The sequence below is a fragment of the Gobio gobio genome (genome assembly GCF_949357685.1).
Source record: "Gobio gobio genome assembly, chromosome: 1".
In the NCBI taxonomy this organism is placed as follows: domain Eukaryota; kingdom Metazoa; phylum Chordata; class Actinopteri; order Cypriniformes; family Gobionidae; genus Gobio; species Gobio gobio.
The window spans coordinates 79,917,449-79,938,010 of record NC_137097.1 but is presented as its reverse complement, the minus strand read 5'-3'; the positions used below and the strand labels follow the sequence as shown (position 1 = coordinate 79,938,010).

Here is a 20,562-nt window from a genome sequence, read left to right as displayed (position 1 = left end):
AATTGGAATTTTTAATTTTCACTGGTCAATGACATTTTCCCAAAAAATATTTATGGCCGGTAAATGTTCCTAAGTCACCGGCCATTGCATATATATACATGCATACATATATTCAAGTTGCTTTGAGTGTGACAACAAGAGCACATTTTTGTTAGTGTTCTTGTTAAATTCGGCCTCATTCCATGATGTCCTAGCAGGATCCTCTCGGCTCAGCTCGTCTCTCTCTGTGTTTTCTCCCACACACACTCCTACTGTCACTCCACGGCTGTCATATGTTCAGATTTGCCCACCTCCTCATTCAGGCCTCCACCGCCGAAAATAAGAGCTCACACAACAACTGCGCATCTCCATAGAAACCATGTAGTCACTGCTCCAGAATCTCTGAAACCAAATAACCAGGACAGAAATGCAGATCTGAAGTCAGGGAAGCATCACGGACATTCAGCTCGTAGGACGCACGTTTTGGAAAACCAGTTCATTTTTTTTGTGTTTGTATATGTTTTGTTTTCATCAGACACACTGGAATTGATCATTTATGTGGATCAGGGTCCTGCACTCTTAAAGGTTCTTTAGACACATTCTCTTTTAAGAACTGATCCCTGAAGGGTCCCTTTGGGGAACCAAAAACGGTTCTTCATTGTTCAAATATTTCTTCATTTCTGAACATTTGTATAATCCAGTGATCTTAAAGGTTCTTCATGGAACCAGCAATATCAGTTAAAAGTGTATGGTATGACTGCGAAAACACCCTTATTTTTTAAAAAGTGTGTATCGTCTATATTATGAAACAACCAGTTTTGGTAATATTCTTTCTGACCCTGAATCTGTGTGCGAGAGAACATTTTGGTTCGGATGCTAAAATACTTTGACAAGAGAGGAAAACGAGAAACACCCTCTAGAATAAAAGCTGCAGAAAGTGCAAATCCCACAGACAGAAGCAAACACACTGGATATAAAGTCAATCGGCGGTCTTTCATCCCCTCATCCATCACGTCTGGACTAATTTGGACTGAATTTCTCTTGACATCAATCTGAAGTGAACATAATCGCAGTGACAGGCTCGCATCTTTCTCCTCCTCCTCCCCCGTTATCCGCCGGTCGGTCACCCACATGAGCGCGAGACCGCGAGGATGAGGAGGAGAGCGCGCGCGCGCTCGGAGATTACCGCGTGAGGGAAGTCAAAGAAGAGAGACCGGAGGGATTAACCTGCGAAAACTACAAGAAAACACGAATTACGAAAACGCTGGGCTGGTGACATCGTGTTAAAGATGGGTGTTCTCGGAGACTAAAAAAAAGGAAATAAAAAACAGAACATAGCGCGCTTAATTACCGCCAAAACGCGAAGTGACCGCGAGCAGAAGAAGATAAATAATACGTTTACAGATTAGATATTTGCTTTAATAAGGTGAGTAATTCTTCATGAGTAAGTCTTCTTGTTTGCAGTAAAATACAAATATCTGAAGTGCTCTTCATTAGTGATAAGAGTTTTTGTCTTCTTCTCCATTTTATATCCATGTGAAATTATTTACTGGCTTTGGGATAAAGATGTCTCCGCATATATATTTTTACAGTACTTACATGACAATTTATGTGTATGTATTTGTTTTATTTTTTAAAAAGAGTGATGTAAACGCATAAATGAATGTTATTAAACAGCCTATTTGATTTAGGAGCATTCATTCGTAACTTTGAGCGTTTAAAACTAAACGGCCATTTAAAGGACTGACGTAGGCTACAGATAAAACCGACGGGCAGATGAGGGGGGGGGGGGTGAATGCGGCTGAAACAGAGAAAAGAAACTTGATGTTGTAATGAAAAGAGATTATACTCTCTGTTTGAGATCACGCGCTGAACGCGCGCCGCATCTGGAGCTTTACCGGATTTACCGCGCGCGCTAAATTTACCTGCGCGTCATATTTTATGTCACAGTCTCAATCCCGCAGATCTGAGACGAACATCTGCTGCACGATGAAACCCGGCGGCGGTATATACTCTGGAGTAATTTAAAAGTTTCTGTGTTTAGACCAGTTTGAATTTAAAGCGCGCGAAACTGCAGTTCTGTCGCTCATTTGACGGTTGGTTTCCAGTGGAAAGCGCCAAATGTGTGCCGCGTGACTTCATTTGATTCCCCTGATCAATGAGAGCTTAATGCACTTAATGCCCTGATGTTTCCACTCAGACAGAAACGTGCTGTGGTTTTAGTTATAGTTTGGACACTGCCTAATACCAGGATATTTACATATAGGTCCATGTAAATACTTTGGTACTGGTTTATGATAATATATCAAAGTACCACAGTAGAACTTTTCTGTAAATGTACAAAGAGGACAAATTACGGTGTCAAAAAGTCTATTAACTCTCCCAACACACAACATTCCCACATGAAAAAATACTATAGTATATTATAGTAAAATTACAGTAAATTTACTCTAGTATAGTGTTTTTGAACCATACTATAGTAAAGATACTACAGTAAATTGTAGTATATTATAGTATTTACTACACTTTGTTAATTTACTGTAGTATATTTACTATAGTACGGTTCAAAAACACTATAGTATTTACTCAAGTAATTTTACTATAATATACTATAGTATTTTTTAATGTGGGTTGCAATTTGGGTTAAAAACAACTCAAGTTGGGTTGATTATGGACAAATCCTGCAATGAGGTTGTTTTAAGCAAACATTTAACCCAACTGCTGGGTTTTGTCCATTTTCAACCCAACTTGGGTTGTTTTTAACCCAGCATTTTTAGAGTGTAGCTAACAAAATATGTTCTAAGCATGTTTTGCTAACATTCCCATTAAGTTGGCAAAATGTTATTTCTGTATGTTCAAAACCTCTAGTTTTAAAATGTTTTTTTTCTTCTTCTTCTTGGAAACTTTCAATTGTATAATCTTCAAACATTACTGGAATGTCTGAACGTTCTGAAACAAATAAAACATAAAAAAAAAAGGTTTTCAAGAAAAAACATTTCATGACCGACATATAAATAATGTCTTTGTGTTACTGTTTTGAGAACATTATTAAAGAGCAGATCACTTTGAGCAAATGTTGTTTTAGGAAGAACGTTTGTTTTGAGCATTAGCCAAAGTTCTGGGAGCGTTCCCTGTTCCCCACACTCAAACGTCTGAATATCAGAGACAGAAATGCTGAATCAGTAGATGTTCATTGTTGATGATGAAGTTTCTCTTTAGTCATCATGTGATGAAGCTCAAACAGATCATGGCACTATCAATGTCAGCGAGGTCATGGGTTCAATCCACACGCGTGACCTCATTCAATGTACAGATGCAGTGAGAAAAACAACTATTAAAAGTGAAATTAAGTGGAATGTGTAGTAAAGAGAAGCCCAGCTAACAGGGAACTTTGGCTAACGTTATGAACAAACGTTCTTCCAGTAACGTTAATAGAGCGTTTGTTCTGGTCTTTAATAATGTAAGAACAAAAACATTATTTATACATCGTTCATGGAGTGTAAAAGTTCCCAAAAATATGACTGCAGTGAACAAATACTTTTTGGGACCCCTGTAAAAAACACAACAAATCAAAAAGAATTCATGGAAATTAAAATTCTAATAAAATTACCACTTAAAATCCCAATTTCTTAGTGATGTACATCAAGAAGTTCATAATTTATATAGTAAAGAATAATGAAATATCAAATCTGCTTGAGTCTGAACTCACCTTCTGTCACACACACACACACACACACACACACACACACACACACACACACACACACACACACAGTCTCAGATTACACTGCAGGATCCTCAGGGCTCGTTTCTCTGGATCACTGTTAAAATGAGAGATGAAGAGATTATTCAGACATCATTTACTGGATTAGGAATCAAGAAAGAAACCTTCTCCTCCACACACACACACACACACACACACACACACACACACACACACACACACACACACACACACACACACACACACACACACACACACACACACACACACACACACACACACACACACACACCGGGGATTAAGTGTGTTTATGTTGTGTAACAAAGGTTAAGTCCATTTTCATTGTAAAGAGCAGTTATTGAGTCACATGCGTCTGTCCTGTTGACGTCCGCGCCGCACAATCCTCCACATGAAGAACTGAGAGCGTTTAATAACTCCTTCAGTTTAAATGATCTCATGATGTCCGTGATGTATAGAATAAACACTGAACATGACCGTACAAACACAAGGACATAAACATTAGTCAAACTCTTTACTTCCACAACCAGATTCAAGTTAACCAACAACTGGAACAATTATGTAACAAAAAAAAAGGTTTTATACAATAAATGCAAATATCTTTGATACCTTGACCTTTAATGTAAATACATTCAGACAATCGACTTGCATATTAAGTTTATTCGTTTGTTTATGATAAAGCTCATGCATTGATATTTTATGTGATGCATATTTGTCAGTCATACATAAATGAAACGGTAAAGATTTCTGGCATATAGTTTATTAGTATTAACTATTTGCATTTGTAGATGATCATATTAATCATACTTGCTTCGAATCAGCACAAATCTGTTACATTTATTCAGTTAAACTGAAATTAATCAAATGTATGAGATCAAAACCTATAAAGCTGGTTATTGTGCAAGTTTATTGGGACTATCACAGAAATCTGATCTGTTTTATTGATGTATGACTGACAAATATGCATTACATAAAGTTTATTAGTTTACTGTTGTGATTAAAATGATTCTACATCAGATTTATTGGCATAATTTAGAGATTTTCAGCCGTTTGCAATGAACAAATCAAACTAAAGTAAATGAAACAGCAGATGAAATTGAACAAACAGATGAAAATTAAAACTGTTGAATCCAAACGGATGGAGATTTTATAATTCTATAATATATTTGTGTATTATTTAATGCAATTCAAATGCATGGATGTACATTAAAAGTCAAACCAAATCAAAGCAAGTGGAATTTATTGTAGATATATATATTTTTACTAAATGAAATTTTATATGCAATTCAAATCTCAAAATTAGGCTAGAATAGTTTTAAATGTTCTCTCTGAATGTAAGAACATCCAAATATAAACCTAAATACTGAGCTGAACATTTAGAGAACATGCAAATCAGTGATGTTGTTAGCCTACATCTGTGTGTGTGTGAGAGTGTGTGTGAGTGTGTGTGCGCGTCAGGTCTATTTTAACCACTGCTTTGACCCAGATCACGGCATCCAAACCAGAACACAAATATAGTTTCTGTCCACTTCAGATCAAACCTCTCAAATCAGTGTGTAACAGCGCATGTGTTTCTCTCTGGCTGCAGTGTGTGAGACACATCGAGGCCCGTGCGTCGTCCGTTAGGATGCCGATCCCCAATCTTTCCGAGTAAACGGGGAACGTTGTTCTGTCGCGTCACTGAGGACAGCAGCACAAACACGCTGAAGATCAAATACAGCATGGGAAGCAACCGAGCCAACAGGTACGACCAGAACATGTGTGTGTGTGTGTGTGCGTTTACGGTCTATGGGTCGTTATATGGTGAGCAATAGAAGAGATTAAGCATTTTTAACTGATATTTTTTTAACTTGTGCCAGTGTCGAGCAGTAGGGGGCAGTATGGACCCCTTAAGTGGGTGACCGGCAAATATGTGTGTGTGACGCGCGAGAACCCGTGACATCTGTTCAAGTGCGTCACACACATGTTCAAGCTTCCGTGTTTAGCATATTTGATGCGTAAGGAATTACTCGAAAGTAACGATTTATTTTTATCTGAGCCGTTGCCGTAATGCATTGATTGGCATTCTGACACCGCGGGTCCTATCATACACCACTGACCCCAAAGTGTGTTCTGCTGGCTTCAGCTCCGCAGTTCTCATGTTCACGCTGTTTAAATATCAAACGCACTGCTCATCTGTTCACCCATGGGCGTCTGGTCTGAACACCAGGTGTGATCAGGAGCATTGCTGGAGAGTTGCTATTGGAGGAACTGAACATCACTGACCAACACACACCTGCTCTAAAGTCAATAGTGAAGTATTTTTGTGTTATTTAAAGGGTGTGTTAGTGATATGAGCCAATAGGCGGAGCACAACATACACACACTCTGATTATTACACACAAAAATAAAAGGATTCCTCTCTGGAGAAGCGTTGAGTCTTTCCGCTCGCATGTAAATAGTGAATCCCCTCATGGTGCGAGCACAATTGGCTTTTAAAGGGAAAGGGAGATGAGACTCTGATTGGTTTATTTACATGTCACGCCAAAAACACACCCATGACTCATTAAAGCTACACTGTGTAACTTTTTTAGTTTATTCTTAGCTAAAAACACTTAGTTCTTTCAAAAATGTATGTGCTCATTAATGTATTTTTACTTCTTTCAAGTAATAAAGTATTCTCGTAAGTTTATAATATGCCATTGTAAATACATACGGGTGAGGGTTCGAATGCCGGTCGCCATTTTGCCCCTCCATCTTGAAAGTACATTAGCCAAAGAGGGACATACCCGTAAATTCAAGCTTGGCCTTTGGCGTTTTAACACTCGATGGCAGCGTGACCAATGTGGACGAGGTCGATCTGGAAGCCATGTTAATCTTGGACTAAATCGGCCACCGTAGGAGTTAAAACGAAATCGGAATTGAGAGGAACAGAAACTAATATTCACTGGATGATCATATACCTTTTCACCGCTAGATGGGGGAAAATATCACACAGTGTAGCTTTAAGAGACGAGGCACAACGCTTTTGGATCATGTGCTGGTGCGGAGACCGTTTTCCCCATCATTAAACTAGCAAAAGTGACCGTGAGTCAGACCGTGCGCTCAAATCTGTGAAATGGTGCCCTAAGAGCATCACGCTTTCTGACATTAAATTCACTGTTGCAATTATTCTGCTTATACATATAAAATACAAGAAGTTTACAATCATTATAAATAAGTGTCTGTGTAGTAGTATTAGTACTCATATTGGAATCATAACAGGCAGTGATAGCCCCTGAGAAACTCTCTAGGAGAACACAAGTATCAGATCAGGACTGGGTATCAGCAGATACTCAATACTCAATGACTTAGATCGGATATTATTAACAGATATTTGACCAAAGATGTATCATTCTGTCATCAATAATTACCTCTCATGTCTTTCCAAACTTCTTTTCTACTTCTGTAAACACATTTTGATAAAAAGAGATATCCAAAATCTCCTCTGGAAAAACTTGAATAATGTCAACAAAATCAAACAAGAATTTTACTGGCGTTCTTGTGCTCCACCAAACATCAGATGACTGAAAGCCAGTAACACTGTCAGACTGTTTATTTATTTGTTTATTAGCGTGTGTGTGTGTGTGTGTGTGTGAGAGAGAGAGAGAGATATGGCTCAGGTTATAATCCCTAAACCTTCACTGACCGCAATCCTGATATGGCTAAATGACTGGCCTTCCCTCATAATCCCAGATGAGGAGCAGGTAACTCACACCTGAGTCCCTCAAACGGACAAAAACAGAGAGAGACAGACAGTCCTGATCCCACTGTTAGTCCAGGGTTCAGGAGGTTCATCAGGCGGACTGGACATCGGGAACACTGGGAGTTTTCCCTGTGGGCTGCTGGACGATGTGGGCCGGCCAATTGCTATGTAAATATATATGAAGAATGAATTATAGTAAATTGATGTAGCCTATATCCTTCAGTCAGCCCAGACGAACGGCCCGCTCGGCCCACTTGAGCAGACTCAGTGGTGTAAAAGTGCCCGTCAGTGTCAAAATGTTTGAGATATCCAATCAAATCGAAAGAGACGGGATTTATTGTCCACAGAAACCGAATGCAAGTCGAGGTAAGATCAATATTTAGCGTCAATATTTCCAGACTGTTTACGATTTAAAAACATGTTAAACGGCACACATTAATTTCCAGGGATGCAAACTACTGCTTTTCGAATTTACATTATTCGTCACACGATGCACAAAGAAACATTAACACAGCAGTTTTTAGCATATCAGAGGGAATGTTTGAGCATGTTTCCAGGGGTTTTCAGTCATCTGTTTTTCAGTCAAATTACACTAAACTGGCCTACACTTAAATATGATAAAACTGGCCTACACTAAACTGGCTTACACTTAAACATGGTAAAACATGATGAAACTGGCCTACACTTAAACATGGTAAAACATGATACAACTGTCCTACACTAAACTGGCCTACACTAAGACATGGTAAAACATGATCAAACTGGCCTACACTAAACTGGCCTACACTAAAACATGGTAAAACATGATAAAACTGGCCTACACTAAACTGGACTACACTAAGACATGGTAAAACATGATCAAACTGGCCTACACTAAACTGGCCTACACTAAAACATGGTAAAACATGATCAAACTGGCCTACACTAAACTGGCCTACACTAAAACATGGTAAAACATGATAAAACTGGCCTACACTAAACTGGCCTACACTAAGACATGGTAAAACATGATCAAACTGGCCTACACTAAACTGGCCTACACTAAAACATGGTAAAACATGATCAAACTGGCCTACACTAAACTGGCCTACACTAAAACATGGTAAAACATGATCAAACTGGCCTACACTAAACTGGCCTACACTAAAGCATGGTAAAACATGATAAAACTGGCCTACACTAAACTGGACTACATTTAAATATGATAAAACTGTCCTACACTAAAGTGGCCTACACTAAAACATGGTAAAACATGATAAAACTGGCCTACACTTAAATATAATAAAACTGTCCTACACTAAACTGGCCTACACTTATACATTGTAAAACATGGTAAATCTGGCCTACACTAAACTGGCCTACACTTAAACATTATAAAACTGGCCTACACTAAAACATGGTAAATCTGGCCTACACTAAACTGGCCTACACTAAAACATGGTAAAACATGATAAAACTGGCCTACGCTAAACTGGCCTACACTTAAACATGGTAAAACATGATAAAACTGGCCTACACTAAAACATGGTAAAACTGGCCTACACTAAACTGGCCTACACTTAAACATGGTAAAACATGATAAAACTGGCCTACACTAAACTGGCCTACACTAAAACATGGTAAAACATGATACAACATGATAAAACTGGCCTACGCTAAACTGGCCTACACTTAAACATGGTAAAACATGATAAAACTGGCCTACACTAAAACATGGTAAAACTGGCCTACACTAAACTGGCCTATACTTAAACATGATAAAACTGGCCTACACTAAAACATGGTAAAACTGGCCTACACTAAACTGGCCTACACTTAAACATGATAAAACTGGCCTACACTAAAACATGGTAAAACTGGCCTACACTAAACTGGCCTACACTTAAACATGGTAAAACATGATACAACATGATAAAACTGGCCTACGCTAAACTCGCCTACACTTAAACATGGTAAAACATGATAAAACTGGCCTACACTAAAACATGGTAAAACTGGCCTACACTAAACTGGCCTACACTTAAACATGGTAAAACTGGCCTACACTAAACTGGCCTACACTTAAACATGGTAAAACTGGCCTACACTAAACTGGCCTACACTTAAACATGATAAAACTGGCCTACACTAAAACATGGTAAAACTGGCCTACACTAAACTGGCCTACACTTAAACATGGTAAAACTGGCCTACACTAAACTGGCCTACACTTAAACATGATAAAACTGGCCTACACTAAAACATGGTAAAACTGGCCTACACTAAACTGGCCTACACTTAAACATGGTAAAACTGGCCTACACTAAACTGGCCTACACTTAAAAATGATAAAACTGGCCTACACTAAAACATGGTAAAACTGGCCTACACTAAACTGGCCTACACTTAAACATGGTAAAACTGGCCTACACTAAACTGGCCTACACTTAAAAATGATAAAACTGGCCTTCACTTAAACATGGTAAAACTGGCCTACACTAAACTGGCCTACACTAAAACATGGTAAAACTGGCCTACACTAAAACATGATAAAACTGGCCTACACTTAAACATGGTAAAACTGGCCTACACTAAACTGGCCTACACTTAAAGGTCCTGTTCTTCGTGATCCATTTTTCAAACTTCAGTTAGTTGTAATGTTGCTGTTAGAGCATTTATAATACCTGTAAAATTATAAAGCTCAAAGTTCAATGCCAAGCGAGATATTTTATTTAACAGAAGTTCCCTTTCAAAGCCTACAGCGAACGGCTGGTTAGGACTACATCCTGGTATTTCCTGCTTTAATTACGTCAGTAGAGCAGTATGTCGACTAACCTCCGCCCACAAGAACACGCGAAAAAGGGGGCGTGGTCTTGTTGCTCCCGCGTGGAGAATAGGAAGTGTTGCGTTCGGTTGCGTTCGTATAGTTTGTTTGTTGCCATGTCGTCGAGACGCTGTTATTTTCATCCCGGAGTCAAGTCACCTTTGTTTGGCTTTCCCAGGGACGCTGTACTTAGAGATCATTGAGCGCATGCATCCCCGTTATGGTAAGAGGCGTGACCTTTCCGGTAACGTGCGCTCTGCGTGCGCTAAGCTGCTGTCCAATCACAACACGGGAACCGCTGGCACAATCAGAACTCGTTACGTGCTTCTGAAGGAGGGACTTCATAGAACAGGGAAATCTTTCAAGCCGTTTTGAGGACAGTGAAAACAGCAGTATACAGATGAGTAAATTGTGTGAAAAATACTGTGTTTATTTACACGCGAAACATGAACACATGTTATATTGCACACTGTAAACACAATCAAAGCTTCAAAAAACACGAAAAACGGGACCTTTAAACATGATAAAACTGGCCTACACTAAAACATGGTAAAACTGGCCTACACTAAACTGGCCTACACTAAAACATGGTAAATCTGGCCTACACTAAACTGGCCTACACTAAACTGGCCTACACTAAAACATGGTAAAACTGGCCTACACTAAACTGGCCTACACTAAAACATGGTAAAACTGGCCTACACTAAACTGGCCTACACTAAAACATGGTAAAACTGGCCTACACTAAACTGGCCTACACTAAACTGGCCTACACTAAAACATGGTAAATCTGGCCTACACTAAACTGGCCTACACTAAACTGGCCTACACTAAAACATGGTAAAACTTGCCTACACTAAACTGGCCTACACTAAAACATGGTAAATCTGGCCTACACTAAACTGGCCTACACTAAACTGGCCTACACTAAACTGGCCTACACTAAACTGGCCTACACTAAACTGGCCTACATTAAACTGGCCTACACTAAACTGGCCTACACTAAAACATGGTAAAACTGGCCTACACTAAACTGGCCTACACTAAAACATGGTAAATCTGGCCTACACTAAACTGGCCTACACTAAACTGGCCTACACTAAAACATGGTAAATCTGGCCTACACTAAACTGACCTACACTAAACTGGCCTACACTTAAACATGGTAAATCTGGCCTACACTAAACTGGCCTACACTTAAACATGGTAAATCTGGCCTACACTAAACTGGCCTACACTTAAACATGGTAAATCTGGCCTACACTAAACTGGCCTACACTTAAACATGGTAAATCTGGCCTACACTAAACTGGCCTACACTAAACTGGCCTACACTTAAACATGGTAAATCTGGCCTACACTAAACTGGCCTACACTTAAACATGGTAAATCTGGCCTACACTAAACTGGCCTACACTAAACTGGCCTACACTTAAACATGGTAAATCTGGCCTACACTAAACTGGCCTACACTTAAACATGGTAAAACATGATAGAACTGGCCTACACTAAACTGGCCTAAACTTAAACATGATAAAACTGGCCTACACTAAAACATGGTAAAACTGGCCTACACTAAACTGGCCTACACTTAAACATGCTAAAACATGATAAAACTGGCCTACGCTTAACTGGACTACACTAAACTGGCCTACACTTAAACATGGTAAAACATGATAAAACTGTCCTACACTAAACTGGCCTACACTTAAATATGATAAAACTGCCCTACACTAAAACATGGTAAAACGGGCCTACACTAAACTGGCCTACACTTAAATATGATTAAACTGTCCTACACTAAAACATGGTAAAACATGATAAAACTGGCCTACACTAAACTGGCCTACACTTAAATATGATAAAACTGTCCTACACTAAACTGGCCTACACTAAACTGGCCTACACTTAAATATGATAAAACTGTCCTACACTAAAACATGGTAAAACATGATAAAACTGGCCTACACTTAAACATGGTAAAACATGATAGAACTGGCCTACACTAAACTGGCCTAAACTTAAACATGATAAAACTGGCCTACACTAAAACATGGTAAAACTGGCCTACACTAAACTGGCCTACACTTAAACATGCTAAAACATGATAAAACTGGCCTACGCTTAACTGGACTACACTAAACTGGCCTACACTTAAACATGATAAAACTGCCCTACACTAAAACATGGTAAAACTGGCCTACACTAAACTGGCCTACACTTAAATATGATAAAACTGTCCTACACTAAAACATGGTAAAACATGATAAAACTGGCCTACACTAAACTGGCCTACACTTAAATATGATAAAACTGTCCTACACTAAACTGGCCTACACTAAACTGGCCTACACTTAAATATGATAAAACTGTCCTACACTAAACTGGCCTACACTTAAATATGATAAAACTGTCCTACACTAAAACATGGTAAAACATGATAAAACTGGCCTACACTAAAACATGATAAAACTGGCCTACACTAAAACATGATAAAACTGGCCTACACTAAAACATGGTAAAATGTTCATATTCAAGTAGCCGATCCGTGTAGGAAAGTGTCATATAGGCTAATAAAACATAATTTACTAAAAGCTAAACATGCTAGCAAGTTTACATGCATTATTTTACACACCGGCAATCAGCAGTTTGAAATAATTAAGGCTGTTTCATGCAGCTGAATTTATTTGATTAAAAATACAGGAAAAACACAAATATGAAGAAATATTAATACAATAACTGTTCTCTATGTGTATATATAGTAGAGTGTAATTTATTCCTGTGAATTTATCATCATTACTACAGTCTTCAGTGTCACATGACCCTTCACTAATCATTGAGGTATTGTTCATAAAAATACTCCAGGACCAAAATCATTTTTACACTCTTTTCTACAACTGGAGCTCTATTCCATAAAAAGCTCCCAAGGACAAATATAACCACTAGAAGGCCCAGTAAAACACTCCGTCATTATACGTCTTTAGAGATATTAAACTTCACTGGATGACAATAGATTTAAATGATTTACTATTTCCCATGTGCACCAGGAAAGACAAATTATAACCTAAAGAATATGCCAGTCCTTCATTAATGTTAATGATAAGCATTTCAATAACAGATCAGTATCATTTATATGTGTGTGTCAGTGTGTGGTGTTTGAGTGGCTCTGTGTTTAATGAGCTGGTGTGTTTATGGTGAGGTGTGTGTAGACCGGGTGTGATGGGCCGCTTTGTGCCAGAAAGTCCAGGCTCACTTTCTCCCCCAGTCCGCCTCTGTCAGGAGGATCCGTCCATGTGTTTCTGGAAAGAGACGCATTAGTGACTCATGGTTTATCTGGAGTGAGTGTGTGTCCTTTAGAGCGGTCACTGGAAAGAACAAACGCTCCAATCAGATTACAGCTCTTCACCTGTCCTCCGTCACATTTATACAATACAGGTCGGCAGGTAAAGCAGGTAATATACACAGGGACATAACACTCAATCAATAACACAGACTTCATCAGTTATGAATCAAGTTTCCTTTCAGCTGTAAAGCAGCTCTAAAAAGACGAGTTATTCAGCTCAATCCCAGCCCAGAGGGCGTTCTCATAACTTTGGCTAATGTTGTGGCAAGGTTCTCTCAATGTTATGAACAAACGCTCTTCCACTGTAAAAAGTTTTTGTTGATTTAACTTTAAAAAGTAAGTAACCTGGTTGCCTTAAAATTTTAGGTTTATTGAGTTAATACAATAAAGGAGATTGGTGTAGTTGGATGTTGGTCGTCTGTTTTTTAAATGTTTGACTTGTTTCAGAACGTTCAGAGAACATTCCAAAGTAATATTCCAATAATGTTTGAAGATGATAGAATGGAATGTTCCCTTAACATTCACATAACCATGAAAAAAACGTTTAAAACATTTAAAAAACTGGACTTAATGGCCTTAAAACTTAATGGGAACGTTAGCTAAATGTTCTTAGAACGCATTTTAGTTAGCTGGGATGTTGATTCAATTCAGTTTAATAAGAGTGTCAATGTGCTCTGGGAGTATGGGGTCGGCGGCCCCCTGCTTAGGGCTGTTCAGTCCCTGTACGACCAGAGCAGGAGCTTGGTCCGCATTGCCGGCAGTAAGTCAGACTTGTTCCCGGTGCATGTTGGACTCTGGCAGGGCTGCCCTTTGTCACCGGTTCTGTTCATAATTTTTATGGACAGAATTTCTAGGCGCAGCCAAGGGCCGGAGAGTGTCCGGTTTGGGGACCACATGATTTCGTCACTGCTTTTTGCGGATGATGTTGTCGTGTTGGCCTCCTCAGACCAGGTCCTTCAGCATGCACTGGGACAGTTTGCAGCAGAGTGTGAAGCGGCTGGGATGAGAATCAGCACCTCCAAGTCCGAGACCATGGTTCTCAGTCGGAAAAAGGTGGCTTGCCCTCTTCAGGTGGGTGGAGAGTTCCTGCCTCAAGTGGAGGAGTTCAGGTATCTTGGGGTCTTGTTCACGAGTGAGGGAAGGATGGAACGGGAGATTGACAAACGGATCGGTGCAGCTTCTGCAGTAATGCGGTCGATGTACCGGTCTGTCGTGGTAAAGAAGGAGCTGAGCTGCAAAGATTTACCGGTCGATCTACGCTCCTACTCTCACCTATGGTCATGAGCTGTGGGTCATGACCGAAAGGACAAGATCCCGGATACAGGCGGCCGAAATGAGCTTTCTCCGCAGGGTGGCTGGGCGCTCCCTTAGAGATAGGGTGAGAAGCTCAGTCACCCGGGAGGAACTCGGAGTAGAGCCGCTGCTCCTCCACATCGAGAGGGGTCAGCTGAGGTGGCTCGGGCATCTGTTCCGGATGCCTCCTGAACGCCTTCCCAGGGAGGTGTTCCAGGCACGTCCCACCGGGAGGAGGCCCCGGGGAAGACCTAGGACACGCTGGAGGGACTATGTCTCCCGGCTGGCCTGGGAACGCCTCGGGGTTCCCCCGGAAGAGCTGGAGGAAGTGGCTAGAGAGAGGGAAGTCTGGGCGTCTCTGCTTAGACTGTTGCCCCCGCGACCCGGCCCTGGATAAGCAGAAGATGATGGAAGAGTGTCAATGTTATGAATTCACCAATTATGAAACGTTCATTTGATGCAGTTCAATTAATGCAGTGTCAATGCTGTAAAGTTCATCAAATTGACCGTTCGCAAAGACCCACCCTCTTTAGTTACGGTTGCTATGTCCGACACACCATGGGCCTCTCACGCTGTTCTCACCTATGGTTCTCAAGTAGAGAAAATACATTGCGGAGCAAAGAGGAATAGAGGATACATTTACGCATTTGGCAGACGCTTTTTATCCAAAGCGACTTACAGGGACAATCCCCCTGGAGCAACATGGAGTAAAGTGCCTTGCTCAAGGACACACTGGTGGTGACCACTGGGATTGAACCAGCAACCTTCTGCTTATCAGGTCCATGGTTTAACCCACTGGACCACCATTTCACATATGATACTGTTGGACAATCCTGATGGGACATCAGGATACTGACAACACGCCGTCAGACAGGAGAGAGCAAGTTACTTTTGATATGAAACAAAGTCTAAACTTTAAAATGTTGTCTTTTTTAAAGAAATGTAAACCGCAAATAGTGTTTTGTGGCTCTTTAATGTGTGGTGATCGCTGTAGCGCCTCAGTTAAAGCTGCTCGTGAACCGATCATCTAGTTCATTGATAAGCATCAAATTAACATGAATGAACACTAAAAGAAATATTGTTTCAACCGCGGAAAGACGTCAGTAAACACCGTTTACTGTACAAAGTCCACCAACGTTAATCTACTAACTCTCCTGACTGTTTTGTCAGACAAATCAGCAGATTTGGCGATGTGATCGCGGCGAAGGGTGAATTGAGCTTCTATGTTGATTCAATTCAGTTCAATAAGCGTGAATGCTGCAAAATTCATCAATTATGAATTCAATTTTGTCTATAAAGAAACCTACAGAAGACAACAGTGCCATTATTCAGCTCAATTCAGTTCAGAGTTGATTCAATTCAGTTCAATAAGTGAATGCTGCAAAATTCATCAATTATGAATTCAATTTTGGCTATAAAGCAGACCTACAGAAGGAAAAACTGGACATTATTGATGTTCAGAGCACATTCAGAAAATTATTATTTCATAACTTAATGGGAACGTTAGCAAAAAGTTCTTAGAACATATTTTAGTTAGCTGGGCTGTTGATTCAATTCAGTTCAATAACTGCTGCAAAATTAATCAATTATGAAACATTTAATTGAGCTTCTATGTTGATTTAATTCAGTTCAATAAAAGTGTCAATGCTACAAAGTTAATAAATTATAAAAAACACTAATGTAGACAATAGTGCCATTATTCAACTCAATTCAGTTCAATAAGTGTGAATGCTGCAATATGTATCAATTACTAATAACATTTTTGGCTATAAGGCAGATCTACAGAAGACAAAATTATTCAAATCAATTTAATTCAATGTTGATTTAATTTAGGTCAATAACGGTGTCAATGTTGCAATTTTATCAATTGTGAAATATCCAATTGAGCTTCAATGTTAATCTAACGCAGTGTCAATGTTGCAAAATTCATTAATGACTAATTAAATTTAATCTCTAAAGCAGGTCTACACAAGACAACAGTGCCATTATTCAACTCAATTCAGTTCAGCATTGATTCAATTTTGTTCAATAAGTGTGAATGCTGCAAAATTAATCAATTATGATTTAAATTTCCGCTCTAAAGCAGGTCTACACAAGACAACAGTGCCATTATTCAACTCAATTCAGTTCAATAAGTGTGAATGCTGCAAAATTGATCAATTACTAATTAAATTTTTGGCTATAAGACGGATCTACAGAAGACAATATTATTCAAATCAATTTAATTCAATGTTGATTTAATTTAGGTCAATAACAGTGTCAATGTTGCAAATTCACCAATTATGAAATATCCAATTGAGCTTCAATGTTAATTTGATGCAATTCAATTAACGCAGTGTCAATGTTGCAAAATTCATTAATGACTAATTCAATTTCTTCTCTAAAGCAGGTCTACACAAGACAACAGTACCATTATTCAGCTCAATTCAGTTCAGCGTTGATTCAATTCAGTTCAATAAGTGGGAATGCTGCTAAATTCATCAATTATGAATTACATTTTGTCTATAAAGAAACCTACAGAAGAAAATATTATTCAGCTCAATTCAGTGTGGATTCAATTTAATTCAGTTCAATAAGTGTGAATGCTGCAAAATTAATCAATTATGAATTCAATTTTGGCTATAAAGCAGACCTACAGAAAAACTGGACGTTTTTAATGTTCATAGAACATTCAGAAAATTATAATTTCATAACTTAATGGGAAAGTTAGCCAAATGTTATTAGAACGTATTTTAGTTAGCTGGGATGTTGATTCAATTCAGTTCAATTACTGCTGCAAAATGAATCAATTATGAAACATTTAATTGAGCTTCTATGTTTATTTAATTCAGTTCAATAAAAGTGTCAATGCTACAAAGTTAATAAATTATTTAAAAAAACAATAGTTGACAATAGTGCCATTATTCAACTCAATTCAGTTCAATAAGTGTGAATGCTGCAAAATTGATCAATTACTAATTACATTTTTGGCTATACGGCGGAGCTATAGAAGACAATATTATTTAGCTCACTTTAATTCAATGTTGATTTAATTTAGGTCAATAACAGTGTCAATGTTGCAATTTCATCAATTATGAAATATCCAATTGAGCTTCAATGTTAATTTAACGCAGTGTCAATGTTGCAAAATTCATTAATGACTAATTAAATTTATCTCTAAAGCAGGTCTACACAAGACAACAGTGCCATTATTCAACTCAATTCAGTTCAATAAGTGTGAATGCTGCTAAATTCATCAATTATGAATTCAATTTTGGCTATAAAGAAACCCACAGAAGACAATAGTGTCATTATTCAGCTGAGTTCGATGTGGAAACTGAAGCACCCGTTTTCTGACCTCAAACTCTGTCCTCTCTCTCAGGTACAGCATTGTGTCTCCAGACGAGGAGGGGCTGAAGATCTCCACCCTCGGCCTCCACAACGGCCACGGCTCCGGGCGGCTGCACTCCCCTGGAGGAGCGGAGGGTCCGAGCGGGGCGGCGATGGCCGCCGGCTACAACGGGAGAATCTCCACGTCCGGCCGAGGCCAGCTGCGCAGCCGCTTCGTCAAGAAGAACGGCCAGTGCAACGTGGTGTTCACCAACATGGACGACAAGCCGTGGCGCTACCTGGCGGACATCTTCACGACGTGCGTGGACATCCGCTGGCGGTACCTGCTGCTGATCTTCTGCTCCACTTTCCTGGTGTCCTGGCTCATCTTTGGCCTGATCTTCTACAGCGTCTCTCTGGCTCACGGGGACTTCGATAAGGACCGCGGCGGTGGCGGGAAGTCGTGGAAACCGTGTTTGCTGCACGTGGAGGGTTTCGTCGGGGCCTTCCTGTTCTCCATCGAGACCCAGACCACCATTGGCTACGGCTGGCGCTGCGTGACCGAGGAGTGTCCCTTGGCGATCATGACGGTGGTGGTGCAATCGATCCTCGGATGCATCATTGACTCCTTCATGATTGGCACCATCATGGCCAAAATGGCGCGTCCGAAGAAGAGGAACCAAACCTTGCTCTTCTCCCAGAATGCAGTGATTGCGCTGCGCGACGGGAAGCTGTGCTTGATGTGGCGAGTCGGGAACCTTCGGCGGAGCCACATCGTCGAGGCTCACGTCCGGGCGCAGCTCATCCGACCCTACGTGACGGCTGAAGGCGAGTTCATCCCGCTGGAACAGATGGATCTAAACGTGGGCTACGATGAAGGCACCGACCGCCTCTTCTTAGTGTCGCCTTTGGTCATCGTGCACGAGATCGACGAGGACTCGCCGCTGTGGACCATGAGCCGAGCAGAGCTCGAGTCCGACGACTTCGAGATCGTGGTGATCCTGGAGGGAATGGTGGAGGCGACGGCCATGACCACGCAGACGCGAAGCTCCTACCTCTCCCGCGAGATCCTCTGGGGTCACCGCTTCGAGCCCGTCATCTTCGAGGACCGCGACCGCTACAAGGTCGATTACGCTCACTTCCACAAAACCTACGAGGTTCCCTCCACGCCTGCCTGCAGCGCCAAGGAGTTGAAAGAACTGACCGGGCAGCGTTCGTCCGGCTCATCCCGCTCCGAAACGCCGGATGGCCGCGGCCACCGCGCCGCCCAAACGCTCCTCGCGCCGCACTCGCCCAGCGCCTTCTGCTACGAGAACGAGGTGGCGCTGTGCTGCGGAGAGGACGAGGAGGAGCGGGAGGGCGAGGATCCGACCGCCGTTCCCACGGACTTCCAGAAAATGTTCCAGGACTCGGCCACGATGACCTCCGGAAGCAACGTGCTCTGTGTGTTAGACATGGACAATCAGATTGAGTTTGACATCCTGCAGACTGCCATCCCGCTCGACCCCACCACTTACAAGAGCGAGTCCGAGATATGACACTCTCATATTTCTTTAATCATATTCATAAACAAATAAATACATTTATTATTTATATATGAATTCATATTTATGCAAGTTAATTATTTACTCAAATGTATTATACTTCCATAATTCATTTACATAAATATAGTACTTTACTTGTTTAATAAACGTATATATAAATAAATAATACATAAAATATTTATTTATATAACTGTATTATAGTTATTTATACAAATGAATACATTTATAAATACAAATACATATTTACAAATCCTAAATATATATATATATATATATATATATATATATATATATATATATATTTAAGTACGTTTATATACAAATAATACATTTATATATATATATATATATATATATATATATAATATATATTTATTTCAGTACGTTTATATACAAATAATACATTTATATATATATATATTTATTTAAGTACGTTTATATACAAATAATACATTTATATATATATATATATATATATATATATATATATATATATATATATATAATTATTCAAATGTATATATAAATAAATATTCTACTTTAATATAAATAAATGCATTATTTTTATATAAATGTATAATATAAATAATACATGTGAAAAATGTACTTATATAAATAAATATAATACATTCATATATAATGAATGATTATATAAATGTATTAAAATAAAATTATATTTGCATAATTTTACTAATTTATCTAAACATGCATTTATTTACATACATTTATTATTTATAAATACATATATTTGAATAATTTACTTATATAATTTAGATGAGTAATATATTTGTATATAAAGAATAAATGTATTTATATCAATTGCGA

The 20,562-nt window shown here is 39.4% G+C and overlaps 1 protein-coding gene across 1 annotated transcript; it reads left to right on the top strand.

Annotated features, from left to right (window-relative positions):
- Positions 1–1,108: 1,108 nt before the first annotated feature.
- Positions 1,109–19,894, top strand: kcnj4 (potassium inwardly rectifying channel subfamily J member 4). Its single transcript, XM_079812678.1, has 3 exons — positions 1,109–1,405; positions 5,310–5,465; positions 18,246–19,894. The coding sequence occupies exons 2-3, from the start codon at positions 5,443–5,445 to the stop codon at positions 19,729–19,731; spliced, it is 1,509 nt and encodes a 502-aa protein (XP_079668804.1). The 5' UTR covers positions 1,109–1,405; positions 5,310–5,442; the 3' UTR covers positions 19,732–19,894.
- Positions 19,895–20,562: the final 668 nt, after the last annotated feature.

Bases quoted from the DNA above. Each gene is read 5' to 3' on its own strand.
- kcnj4 (XM_079812678.1), top strand. From the start codon at position 5,443: ATGGGAAGCAACCGAGCCAACAG. The intron at 5,466-18,245 runs GTACGACCAGAA...CCTCTCTCTCAG, and splicing joins GGAAGCAACCGAGCCAACAG to GTACAGCATTGTGTCTCCAG.